Consider the following 14,096-nt stretch of genomic DNA (forward strand, 5'->3'; position numbering starts at 1 on the left):
TGTAAGACCAATACATAGAGAACAACACCAAGACTGGTTTAAATGTTTTAATATTTATCCATTCACAAAAGTCTTCTATCACACACCACATCGATGATTGATCACTAGTCTTGGTATAAAGATTGATCACCACTCTTGGTACCGAGTCGAGTAACTGTATTTCTTTGGGGGTGCAGTCTTGTGCATTTGATATAAAAGTTTCTTTTCAATTTTTTCAACTGCTGCCAAAGTCAAAACCAAAGTCTCATGTTTCAACATACTGAACACATTCAGGCCTGAAAAATAAAAATAAAACAATGTAGAAATGGAACAAACGGAGTGTATAAATAAATGTTGCCAATGTTTCTCAATCTGAAACTATATATCACTTCAAAATGTTTTGTCATAACATGGATATTGAGAATATCTCCTGGAAACATTAACACCAGTTCTTTCAACAAACCCTAACCAGTCCTCATTTGACTGATGATCCTCTGTGAAAGCATGTCATCTTTTGCATTTAAGCCTATTTTAGTGACCTTGTGCATGGACCAGTGATATACAGTGGTACACTGTCTAAATGCCATAAATTGTGACCATTGAATGGGTGTGAACACATTACCAGATACTGGTAAAAGTCTACAATTCCATATTGTGAAGAAACAATCTTAATATCCTCTCATCACAAATGAATAACATCCTACAAAGCATATTAGAATTACTGGAGTTACCAGTAGTAAGTATAAGTGTCATCAAAACTTGTGTAACTTGCACACCAGTGTATTTTACACACCCGTAAAATCACTCTGAAATGTCTGAAAAAATGTCCATACTAATATAATGCACACACAATTGAATGAATTTGAAGATTTAGTGCCACAAGACTATAATATGCTGTAATAGATGTCTTACCATACACTGGCATTAAATTGAAGTTAGGTATCTTATCTACAGCAAGGGAAATGTTCTCAGGCATCATATCATTGCTGAAAAATTAAATGTTAATATTAAGTACCAGATATAAATAGCCTTCCTACATGATTTTTATAAAAGCTGACAGAATGTCATGATGAATTAGAACTGTAATATCAGGTGTCATTATAATAATGATTATGTTCAATGTTTTTGACATAAGTCCCCCTTTACTTAGCAGTTTATAGCATTTGAGAAGTTTTAATTTTTGGTCCAAATGATTTAAAATTTATAACAGCAGCATTGCAACCAATAAGATTAACTTTGAATATTGGCTGACAAAATCAGATTGGCTGATAGAAGCATGAAACTACCAATCCTGCTGATACATTTTTATCGGTAATGGGTTCAGATGACATCCAGACACTTTTAAAAGAAATTAATTGTTATGGTGACAGATACACAGAAATACTTACTCATCTACAAATAGACAGGAGAATCCCCAGAATCTTGTGTCCATTAAATCCTGAATGTACTACAAATAAATATCAATACATTTTTAAAATCAATATTGTTGAGGGTAGGTATATTTAGGCAACATTGATTTATCAGACTTATGGGAAGGTATATTGGGACAACATTGATTTATTGGACTTGTGGGAGAGTATATCAGGGCAACATTGATTTATCAGACTTATGGGAAGGTATATTGGGACAACATTGATTTATCGGACTTGTGGGAGGGTATATCAGGGCAACATTGATTTATCAGACTTGTGGGTAGGTACATCGGGGCAACATTGATTTATCAGACTTGTGGGCAGGCCTTTTGCGGTAACATTGATTTATCAGACTTGTTGACAGGTATAATGAGGTAACATTGATTTATCAGACTTGTGGGTAGGTATATTGGGGTAACATTGATTTATCAGACTTGTTGGTAGGTATATCAGCGTAACTTTGACTTATCCGACTCGTGGGAGGGTATATCGCGGCAACATTGATTTATCGGACTTGTGGGAGGGTATATCAGGGCAACATTGATTTATCAGACTTGTGGGTAGGTATATTGGGACAACATTGATTTATCGGACTTGTGGGAGGGTATATCATGGCAACATTGATTTATCAGACTTGTGGGTAGGTACATCGGGGCAACATTGATTTATCAGACTTGTGGGCAGGCCTTTTGGGGTAACATTGGTTTATCAGACTTGTTGACAGGTATAATGAGGTAACATTGATTTATCAGACTTGTGGGTAGGTATATTGGGGTAGCATTGATTTATCAGACTTGTTGGTAGGTATATCAGCGTAACATTGACTTATCCGACTCGTGGGAGGGTATATCGCGGCAACATTGATTTATCAGACTTGTGGGTAGGTATATTGGGGTAACATTTATTTATCAGACTTGTTGGTAGGTATATCAGCGTAACATTGATTTATCAGACTTGTTGACAGGTATAATGAGGTAACATTGATTTATCAGACTTGTGGGTAGGTATATTGGGGTAACATTGATTTATCAGACTTGTTGGTAGGTATATCAGCGTAACTTTGACTTATCCGACTCGTGGGAGGGTATATCGCGGCAACATTGATTTATCGGACTTGTGGGAGGGTATATCAGGGCAACATTGATTTATCAGACTTGTGGGTAGGTATATTGGGACAACATTGATTTATCGGACTTGTGGGAGGGTATATCATGGCAACATTGATTTATCAGACTTGTGGGTAGGTACATCGGGGCAACATTGATTTATCAGACTTGTGGGCAGGCCTTTTGGGGTAACATTGGTTTATCAGACTTGTTGACAGGTATAATGAGGTAACATTGATTTATCAGACTTGTGGGTAGGTATATTGGGGTAACATTGATTTATCAGACTTGTTGGTAGGTATATCAGCGTAACATTGACTTATCCGACTCGTGGGAGGGTATATCGTGGCAACATTGATTTATCAGACTTGTGGGTAGGTATATTGGGGTAACATTTATTTATCAGACTTGTTGGTAGGTATATCAGCGTAACATTGATTTATCCGACTCGTGGGAGGGTATATCGCGGCAACATTGATTTATCAGACTTGTGGGTAGGTATATCGGAGTGACATTGATTTATCAGACTTGTGGGTAGGTATATCAGGGTAACATTGATTTATCAGACTTGTGGGTAGGTATATCAGGATAACATTGATTTATCAGACTTGTGGGTAGGTATATCAGGGTAACATTGATTTATCAGATTTGTGGGTAGGTATATTGGGGTAACATTGATTTATCAGATTTGTGGGTAGGTATATCAGGGTAACATTGATTTATCAGATTTGTGGGTAGGTATATTGGGGTAACATTGATTTATCAGACTTGTGGGTAGGTATATCAGGATAACATTGATTTATCAGATTTGTGGGTAGGTATATCCGGGTAACATTGATTTATCAGATTTGTGGGTAGGTATATCAGGGTAACATTGATTTATCAGATTTGTGGGTAGGTACATTGGGGCAACATTGATTTATCAGACTTGTGGGTAGGTACATCGGGGCAACATTGATTTATCAGACTTGTGGGTAGGTATATTGGGGTAACATTGATTTATCAGACTTGTGGGTAGGTATATCAGGATAACATTGATTTATCAGACTTGTGGGGGTTTGTCAGTTTTTAAATGGAATATTCCAAACCTGCAAATGTTAATACAGGCCTTGGGAGTCTTTGTCAAGGCTCGTCTTAAAACAATATAAAATCATCAGGTCTGTCTTTATTTTATAAACGAACATCACCGGTCCAAATGGTCCACCCGCTTGGACCGCAAAAACAAAAACGGCCTAGGTAAATTGGGGTAACATTGATTTATCAGACTTACGGGTAGGTATATCAGGGTAACACTGATTATACATTGATAATTTGTAACACTTGTTGTAAACTGGTTTCATTTTAAAAGACTAACTGATCAGAAAGCAATAAGGACTAACAATTACCTCTGGGCTATCATCAGGTATATCCAAGGAGTCAACAATATGAAGATCATCCTGGGCATACTTGACAGAGAGGGCCACTCTAAGCCCCAAAGCTCGGTAGCTTGCTGGCAACATGTAGAAATGGCTTTTTGGACCCCTGGGACCATTTATAACTCCTCCTGTAAACCACAGAGAAAGAGGGAGAAATGTCATTTTACCACACAAACTTGTGAAGATTGTTTTACAACTGCTTTACTATCAAATAAAAATGTGAAGTTATGATTCAAAAGAATATGACAAGAATACATTGCATATCTACATTTTTCTAATCATGTTACTTACTGGTAGTTATCAGCATGTCCTGTCCATAAACAAGTTGTCTAAAACCTTCCTTCAAAATTGCTACATAGACTTCAATGATACTTTGTATAAATATTTACTCATCGTAAAGTTGTGCATCTCACATTACCTACTTTGTTAAATTATATTTGGCTTATATTGCTTTCTTTGATTTGATCATTTTTGTCTATTTGTCGATTAAAGTTTTTTGCCCATCAATCTATCGTACTGAAAGGTTTGTCTCGAGTTCTACATGGTTAAGGATTTTTGTAAGCATCATTATGTAAACTATAACCTTAAAGAGGGTAGAATAAGGCAATGAAGATGTACCACAGTAAGTGTTTACCAAAATGATAGTTTTTGAAATCTTATGTGAAACATAATGTAATAATCATAAGCTTTCTGATAATTAAAAGTTGAATCAAATATTAATCCATTCAGAAGTAATTACACAATGAATAATGTTTCTATATCAATGTTTTATCCAACATCCATGACAATTCTGATAGGCAACAATGCAATGTCAGTCAAGAAATCAGTAACATTCCATATAGGAATGGCAGAAAATGGAATACCTACCCCCTTTCCAGATTGGGGACCGATTACTTCCATGCCTGGCCCTTCCTAAGTGCTTCTGTACCCATGGCTTAAAGCTTCCACCTCTCACTTCCGCTCGTGTTTTAGTTTGAGCATAATCCTGCAGTTCAAAGTATTAATTTATCTCTAATACCATATCAATCCTGATTATACATTTCAGTTACCAATAAACACTAGCTTTACTCATCACATTATGGAAATGTCACTAGCCTACATCTGTCATTCTGATTATGTACATAACAATAACATAACAAATTAACAATATCTAACCCAGAAATAATTTTCCTGTGTATACATGTAAAATGTTCTCACTCAAAGTGGCAAAAATTCGCACCAAGTTCCATCCACCCTTAAACACATAATCAGGCGCATATTGTGTCCGCCTTATACAAAAAGAATCAAACCATGCTCTCAAACAGAATCAGGACATGTTTACACACAGAATCAGGACATGTTTACACACATAGAATCAGGACATGTTTACACACAGAAACCGGACATGTTTACATACAGAATCAGGACATGTTTACACACAGAATCAGGACATGTTTACACACAGAATCAGGGACATATTTACACACAGAATCAGGACATGTTTACACACAGAATCAGGACATTTACACACAGAATCAGGACATGTTTACACACAGAATCGGGACATGTTTACACACAGAATCGGGACATATTTACACACAGAATCAGGACATGTTTACACACAGAATCAGGACATGCATACACACAGAAACAGGACATGTTTACACACAGAATAAGGACATGTTTACACACAGAATCGGGACATATTTACACACAGAATCAGGACATGTTTACACACAGAATCAGGACATGCATACACACAGAATAAGGACATGTTAACACACAGAATAAGGACATGTTTACACACAGAATCAGGACATGTTTACACAGGGAATCAGGACATGTTTACACACACATAATCAGGACATGTTTACACACACAGAATCAGGACATATTTACACACAGAATCAGGGTATGTTTACACACAGATTCAGGACATGTTTATACACAGAATCAGGAAATACTTACACACAGATTAAGGACATGTTTACACACAGAATCAGGACATGCATACACACAGAAACAGGACATGTTTACACACAGAATAAGGACATGTTTACACACAGAATAAGGACATGTTAACACACAGAATAAGGACATGTTTACACACAGAATCAGGACATGTTTACACACAGAATCAGGACATGTTTACACACACAGAATCAGGACATGTTTACACACACAGAATCAGGACATATTTACACACAGAATCAGGGTATGTTTAAACACAGATTCAGGACATGTTTATACACAGAATCAGGAAATACTTACACACAGATTCAGGACATGTTTACACACAGAATCAGGACATGCTTACACAGAATCAGGTCATGCTTACACACAGAATCAGGACATATTTACACACAGAATCAGGACATGTTTACACACAGAATCAGGATATGCTCACACATACAGAATCAGGACATGCTCACACATACAGAATCGGGACATGTTTACACACATACAGAATCAGGACATGTTTACACACAGAATCGGGACATACTTACACACAGATTCAGGACATGTTTATACACAGAATCAGGACATGTTTACACACAGAATCAGGACATGTTTACACAGATCAGGACATGTTTATACACAGAATCAGGAAATACTTACACACAGAATCAACACATTTACACACAGAACCAGGACATATTTACACACAGAATCAGGACATGTTTACACACAGAATTAGGACATGTTTACACACAGAATCAGGACATGCTCACACATACAGAATCAGGACATGCTCACACATACAGAATCAGGACATGCTTACACACATACAGAATCAGGAAATGCTCACACATACAGAATCAGGACATGCTTACGCAAATAGAATCAGGAAATGCTCACACATACAGAATCAGGACATGCCCACACATACAGAATCAGGAAATGCTCACACATACAGAATCGGGAACACTCTCACACACAGAATCAGGAAATGCTCATGCTTACAGAATCAGGACAGGCTTACACACATAGAATCAGGACATGCTTACATACATAGAAACAGGCCAATGCTGTGTCTATATTTCATTGAGTCAATCATTGTTCGGTCAATGTTGTACTTGTCCCTACACACAGAAAGTAAGGTCCATGTTTAGTCTGCTTTTGCACATATATGTCTGCTGTTTACCATCACAAACTTATACTGGTAATGTAATAATGTTCATAGAGGAAATTGAAAACTTACAATGTGTCTATACAATCTTTGCCATTTAACATTCTGTTGGAGGACATCTAACCTGTGAAGAAAATGCACAATATCTTTTAAATAGGTCTTAAATTACTATCCTCTTTACACAACACATCAAACAGCAAGTCCAAGAAGCATAGGATCTTACACAAAATTCATGGTCTAAATAAGTGGTAAAAAGATGGTTATATATGGTTAACTTACAGACAATAACTTGTGTATATCAAACATCAACCATTTCATTTACATTTTAGCCACAGAAATTGGTTTTGACAACAAAAAAGTTGTTTGCCTGAAATTTCAGTGAACTCGGGGGTATATCATCAAATAGTTAATCATACTGGCCTAGGTATGGTGACACATAATACTGACCTCGGGTATGATGACATTTCATACTGACCTCAGGTTTGACGAAACATCTTACTGACCTAGGGTATGGTGACACATCATACTGACCTAGGGTATGGTGACACATCATACTGACCTAGGGTATGGTGACACATCATACTGACCTAGGTATGGTGACACATCATACTGACCTCGGGTATGGTGACACATAATACTGACCTCGGATATGGTGACATATCATACTGACCTAGGGTATGGTGACATATCATATTGACCTAGGGTATGGTGACACATCATACTGACCTAGGGTATGGTGACACATCATACTGACCTAGGGTATGGTGACACATCACCTAGGGAAATGTTGACACATCATACTGACCTAGGGTATGGTGACACATCATACTGACCTAGGGTATGGTGACACATCATACTGACCTATGGTATTGTGACACATCATACTGACCTAGGGTATGGTGACACATCATACTGACTTAGGGTATGGTGACATATCATACTGACCTAGGGTATGGTGACATATCATACTGACCTCGGGTGTGGTGACATATCATACTGACCTAGGGTATGGTGACATATCATACTGACCTAGGGTATGGTGACATATCATACTGACCTAGGGTATGGTGACATATCATATTGACCTAGGGTATGGTGACACATCATACTGACCTAGGGTATGGTGACACATCATACTGACCTAGGGTATGGTGACACATCATACTGACCTAGGGTATGGTGACATATCATATTGACCTAGGGTATGGTGACACATCATATTGACCTAGGGTATGGTGACACATCATACTGACCTAGGGTATGGTGACAAATCATACTGACCTAGGGTATGGTGACACATCATACTGACCTATGGTATTGTGACACATCATACTGACCTCGGGTATGGCGACACATCATACTGACTTAGGGTATGGTGACATATCATACTGAACCAGGGTATGGTGACATATCATACTGAACCAGGGTATGGTGACATATACTGACCTAGGGTATGGTGACATATCATACTGACCTAGGGTATGGTGACATATCATACTGAACCAGGGTATGGTGACATATACTGACCTAGGGTATGGTGACATATCATACTGACCTAGGGTATGGTGACACATCATACTGACCTAGGGTATGGTGACACATCATACTGACCTAGGGTATGGTGACACATCATACTGACCTCGGGTATGGTGACACATCATACTGACCTCGGGTATGGTGACACATCATACTGACAGGGTATGGTGACATATCATACTGACCTAGGGTATGGTGACATATCATACTGACAGGGTATGGTGACATATCATACTGACCTAGGGTATGGTGACACATCATACTGACCTAGGGTATGGTGACACATCATACTGACCTAGGGTATGGTGACATATCATACTGACCTAGGGTATGGTGACACATCATACTGACCTAGGGTATGGTGACATATCATACTGACCTAGGGTATGGTGACACATCATACTGACTTAGGGTATGGTGACATATCATACTGACCTAGGTATGGTGACATATCATACTGACCTAGGGTATTGTGACACATCATACTGACGTAGGGTATGGTGACATATCATATTGACCTAGGGTATGGTGACATATACTGACCTAGGGTATGATGACATATCATACTGACCTCGGGTGTGGTGACACATCATACTGACCTCGGGTATGGTGACATATCATACTGAACCAGGGTATGGTGACACATCATACTGACCTAGGGTATGGTGACATATACTGACCTAGGGTATGATGACATATCATACTGAACCAGGGTATGGTGACATATACTGACCTAGGGTATGGTGACACATCATACTGACAGGGTATGGTGACACATCATACTGACAGGGTATGGTGACATATCATACTGACCTAGGGTATGGTGACATATCATACTGAACCAGGGTATGGTGACACATAATACTGACCTCGGGTATGGTGACATATCATACTGAACCAGGGTATGGTGACATATCATACTGAACCAGGGTATGGTGACATATCATACTGAACCAGGGTATGGTGACATATCATACTGAACCAGGGTATGGTGACATATCATACTGAACCAGGGTATGGTGACATATCATACTGACCTAGGGTATGGTGACACATAATACTGACCTCGGGTATGATGACATATACTGACCTCGGGTGTGGTGACATATGATGCTGACCTAGGGTATGGTGACACATCATACTGACCTAGGGTATGGTGACATATCATACTGACCTAGCTAGGGTATGGTGACATATCATACTGACCTAGGGTATGTTGACATATACTGACCTAGGGTATGGTGACATATACTGACCTAGGGTAAGTACCAAATACTTCTGGGTGTAAGTCCACCATGCCATACTTCTGGTCCTCTATTGTAGACAGTGTCTCCACCCAAGCCTGCTTGGGAGACAAATATCTGTTTGGGAATTCAATCTTTCTTGATGTGACAATAGGTAAATTTCGCTGCACAAGACTTCCACCAGTATCTGTGAGGAAATACTGAGAATTAACATACCAGTACATATCAGACATTGTGTATTTTCACTATACAAACTCTAGTCTTTAGTTTAACACCTTTGGGCAGGTGGGCTTACTGAAGTGTAAAAGCTTACTATTGTTACATTTATTTCATGGATTCATTTCAGTTTTAGAAAAGAATAGTTAACAGTTCAATACAACTAAATCAATACCATTTTGCACTAAAAGAGAATGGTTAACAGTTCAATACAAATAAATCAATACCATTTTGCACTAAGTCTGAGCCTTCCCATCCGGAATCCTCACCAATATGGTCTGCGGTCGTAGAACATAATGCCTACAGAAGCAAAAACAGTATAGTATATATATATACAGTATAAGATTATAATTACAGCACATGTTGTACAATTAAATCATAGGAACAATCTTTCATTATGGCAATATTATTGCAAGAACTTAAAATTATATAATTCAATACCATGTAATCATACAATTCTAAAAACAGATCTTGGGCTATGAAATAAAATGGACATTACCCTGGAAATGTAGCTTTAATTTGTTAAGATATTTAGTTTTTAATGAGTATGTTGTAAATCGTTATATTATGTTTTGTATATTTTCTGGGATGAAAATTCAACGCCCTTTGCCATAGTTTTCCATGCACAGCTCTTCCCCAATCATCAAATGTGACGAGGGAGGGACTTTTTTTATTTTAATTATCCATCACACATGATACATATATTATGTGATTTGAGATTATGTCACTTCTTAGCTATATAAAATCAATATAGAAATTTTGCATTCTTAAACACAAGCATGTCTGTCTTTATTTTCTTTTGAATGACAATACGTCTCTAATATAATTATTCCATTTAACACATATTCCACTACATTGTCACATTTACATCTTGTTATCCAATTATATTTGGACACTATTGGACAATTGCCCTCAAATCTTTGAGTCTGTCCCTTAACAGCTTTTCTGTACAATGTTCTACAGTATACTCCTCTTTGTGTATGTGTGGTGGTTTACCTTCATTTGGTTTTTTTCTCTAGATGTTTGTGAATGTGTTCTATATTCGGAATAAAATTTGAGTATCTGTGCATGTATTTGTAATACTAGCTAGTTCATAACACCACATACCGAGGGGTAGTACATTAAAAGAATAGGATTAGCAAACAAGTTATAGTTACTTATATAAATCTGTTTCCTTTTAATTATTTCCTATGCATACCTCTGGAATATCCATCATGAGCATACCTATTCAAATGATTTGTATTTGAGAAAAGGTGGTATAATTAATCATATTAATTTATATACATGTATTATCCAAACATCATAAATATATATCTCAACTCTGTGTCAAAATTGTCTGCCTTCTTTTTGCCAATTGATGCTGGCCCGCCACATCATGTTCAGCAAATTTAGGGGATGCCATTGGCCAGGTAGCTAAAATGTTTAGAGCGCCTGTCTAAGAGTTCTGGGGCCCCGTGTTCGGGTGCAGGTCTGGTCGTTGCATTTTTCCTCTCTTTTTGCATGTGGGGGCTATTTTTTTATACAGTTTGTTGTGGTTTATGGTTTATTTTGTTTAACTTCCTATTAACAGCCAAGGTCATTTAAGGACGGCCTCCCGTGCGTGCGACATGCATGCGTGTGGCGAGTGCTTATGTGTGTTTTGGGAGGCTGCGGTATGTTCGTGTTAAGTCTCCTTGTGATAGGCCGGAACTTTATAGTGCTACCTCACTGAAGCATACTGCCGAAGACACCCAGCAGGACTAGTTCGCCCGTTGTCAGTATAATGTGACCGGGTACGTACCCCACCCAGTCACATTATACTGACAATGGGCGAACAAGTCATTCCACTCCAAATATGCTGAGCACTAAGCAGGAGTAGCAACTACCATTTTTAAAGACTCTGGTATGTCTCGGCCAGGGGACAGAACCCAAAGCCTTCCTCACAGGGGCGAACGCTCAACTAAAGGCCAAAAGTGAGGCATTGTCAAGGGAGACATTAGGAAGAAGAAAGCTGTTAAGAAAGAAGAGAAAGATAAGATCCCAAATTTAGTCGCCTCTTACAATCATGCAATTGGGGCAGCAGGTACAATTCTTACGCCCTACCTGCTTAACTTTGTGTCAAATATTATGGAACAATATAACATAAGCACAGAAGAGCTTGTATTACCACAGAACAAAGTAAAGACAACAATAAATAATCACAGACATGTAGCATACCGTATTTGACCTAATAAGGGCGCAGGGCATGGGTAATTGACAGTTCGGGCGCCCTTATTAAGATTAGTTATTCTGAAGTTTTATGAAACAGACTAAACCTTATAGCAGAATACCTAAGGCTGTGGAAACGGTAAAATATTCAGTCATAAAAATATTCCAGATGAAGATATCTATTCATTATCATTTATTAAGCTTAAACATCACTTGAATATTCCTGTAAACTTGTAAACCATGCCAGCTGATCTTTAGACCAGAGAATGTGTGTTCCACCATTTATGTTCAAATGGAACTCTCTTGTGTTCTATTTATAGACACAGGTGATTTCCCAGATCATATCAGACATCGTTTTCTTTGATCTAATAATTGATTTACAATGTCTTTTACTAGTTTTCTGTTCTGAACAAAAGTTATTTATCAACAAGAATGAAGTCTTTTACTTTATCTTCAAATAACGATGGTAAGTTATTATTTGTATATGTGTTTAGTTTCGGATGCTCTTTGCACTGACATGTCATCTGTAGGAATAGACAAAATATGTGGGAAAACTTGTGTTCCAGTTACTTAATTTGCTGAAGAAAATTGAACACATAAAGTAGCAAAACATTTCATATGAATTATTACTTTTGAACACTATTTTGACACTCGGTCAAAGATTTATTTCCTTGAAAAAAGGTAGGGGCGCCCTTATTAGGTCAAATACGGTAAATAAAACATGAATTACAGCATGCTAAAAACATTGTACAAAAGCTTAAGAAAATGATTGTCAGCACTAAGCAAAACAAAATCACAGGCATGCAGTCAGCAGGTATAAGTTAGGGTTATATTATTACTAAAGCACTAAAATCAAAATAAAAGCACTAATCAAATCTTGCAAACTGGGCATGGGCAGCTGCACAGGGGTCCATCTCACATATGGAGCAGTCTCTCAAATGACCTGCGAGGGTCAGCCCTGCGTGTCATTGGGGAGGCTGTTCCATTATGCGTGTGGCCTCATAACGGAACGATTTCATTCCATACTTCGAAGAACTAACTTGAGGAATAACCACACTTGCTGTTCTTCCTAGTGTTATACCAAGATGGCTTGTAAGCCAGCAAGTTGTGCAGATAACCAGAAGGCAGCATCCTTGTTTAGGATTTTAAAAGCCTCCCTTGGCAATAAGCTGTATATATAGGGGTTTGAGTTTTTTTAGGTCATTCACTACTGTTTAAGAAGGAAGGAATGATGCAGACCTGGACTGGGTTGAACCCTAGTGACCATACATGCACTTAGCTTCCCTTAGCTTCATAATAAAGGGGACGTCACTCTGTTTTGAAATATTCTTCAATAATAGATTTCTAGTACATCGAATTATCGACGTCTATTTAATTCAGTACGCTCAATGTAACAGTACTTTATATGCTTCGCTTCTATCACATCTTTGAATGAAATATTATGTTCGGTACAGTACCACTCGGGCAACAATCTTAGCAACAATAAATATTTTTTATCCGTTTCTTACCCGACGTGTTATCCTCGGGTGGATCACATTTGCTCTAACAATTTTGCAAAGACAATTTACGCATGCTGACAACTTTGGCGATCTTAAAGTCATCCTGTGTGTAACAGTTACCCTCTTGTTCAATACAATCTGCACTAATATAATGTTCACATGGTCAAAACGTCCCGATTGTCAAAGTCACTGGTTGTAACCCATGCTTTTTTTCTACGAAACAACATGAGTAACATTTGAAATAATCATAGTTATTTATGTTTATAATGTAAAATATATGTTATAAAATATATTATATATTGCGATGTTAAGATTATTGCAACCATTTACAGATTTAATATATGTTTTCTAATATTGTTTATTACAAATTCGAAACTATGCCTAAATACTAAT

At 37.7% G+C, this 14,096-nt stretch overlaps 1 protein-coding gene across 2 annotated transcripts; it reads right to left on the reverse strand.

Annotated features, from left to right (window-relative positions):
* Positions 1-33: 33 nt before the first annotated feature.
* Positions 34-13,927, reverse strand: LOC117323932 (39S ribosomal protein L4, mitochondrial-like). Of its 2 annotated transcripts, none has more exons than XM_033879470.1 (9): positions 13,713-13,927; positions 10,245-10,317; positions 9,814-9,988; positions 7,094-7,145; positions 4,780-4,897; positions 3,883-4,040; positions 1,368-1,426; positions 892-965; positions 34-275 (listed from the first exon to the last, which is right to left on the reverse strand). In XM_033879470.1, exons 1-9 carry the CDS (start codon positions 13,803-13,805, stop codon positions 127-129), a joined length of 951 nt encoding a protein of 316 aa, XP_033735361.1. In that variant the 5' UTR covers positions 13,806-13,927; the 3' UTR covers positions 34-126. The 2 variants fall into 2 exon arrangements, with proteins under 2 accessions (XP_033735361.1, XP_033735362.1); XM_033879471.1 differs by having other exon boundaries at positions 13,824-13,915.
* Positions 13,928-14,096: the final 169 nt, after the last annotated feature.

The sequence above is a fragment of the Pecten maximus genome, chromosome 3 (genome assembly GCF_902652985.1).
Source record: "Pecten maximus chromosome 3, xPecMax1.1, whole genome shotgun sequence".
Classification (NCBI taxonomy): domain Eukaryota; kingdom Metazoa; phylum Mollusca; class Bivalvia; order Pectinida; family Pectinidae; genus Pecten; species Pecten maximus.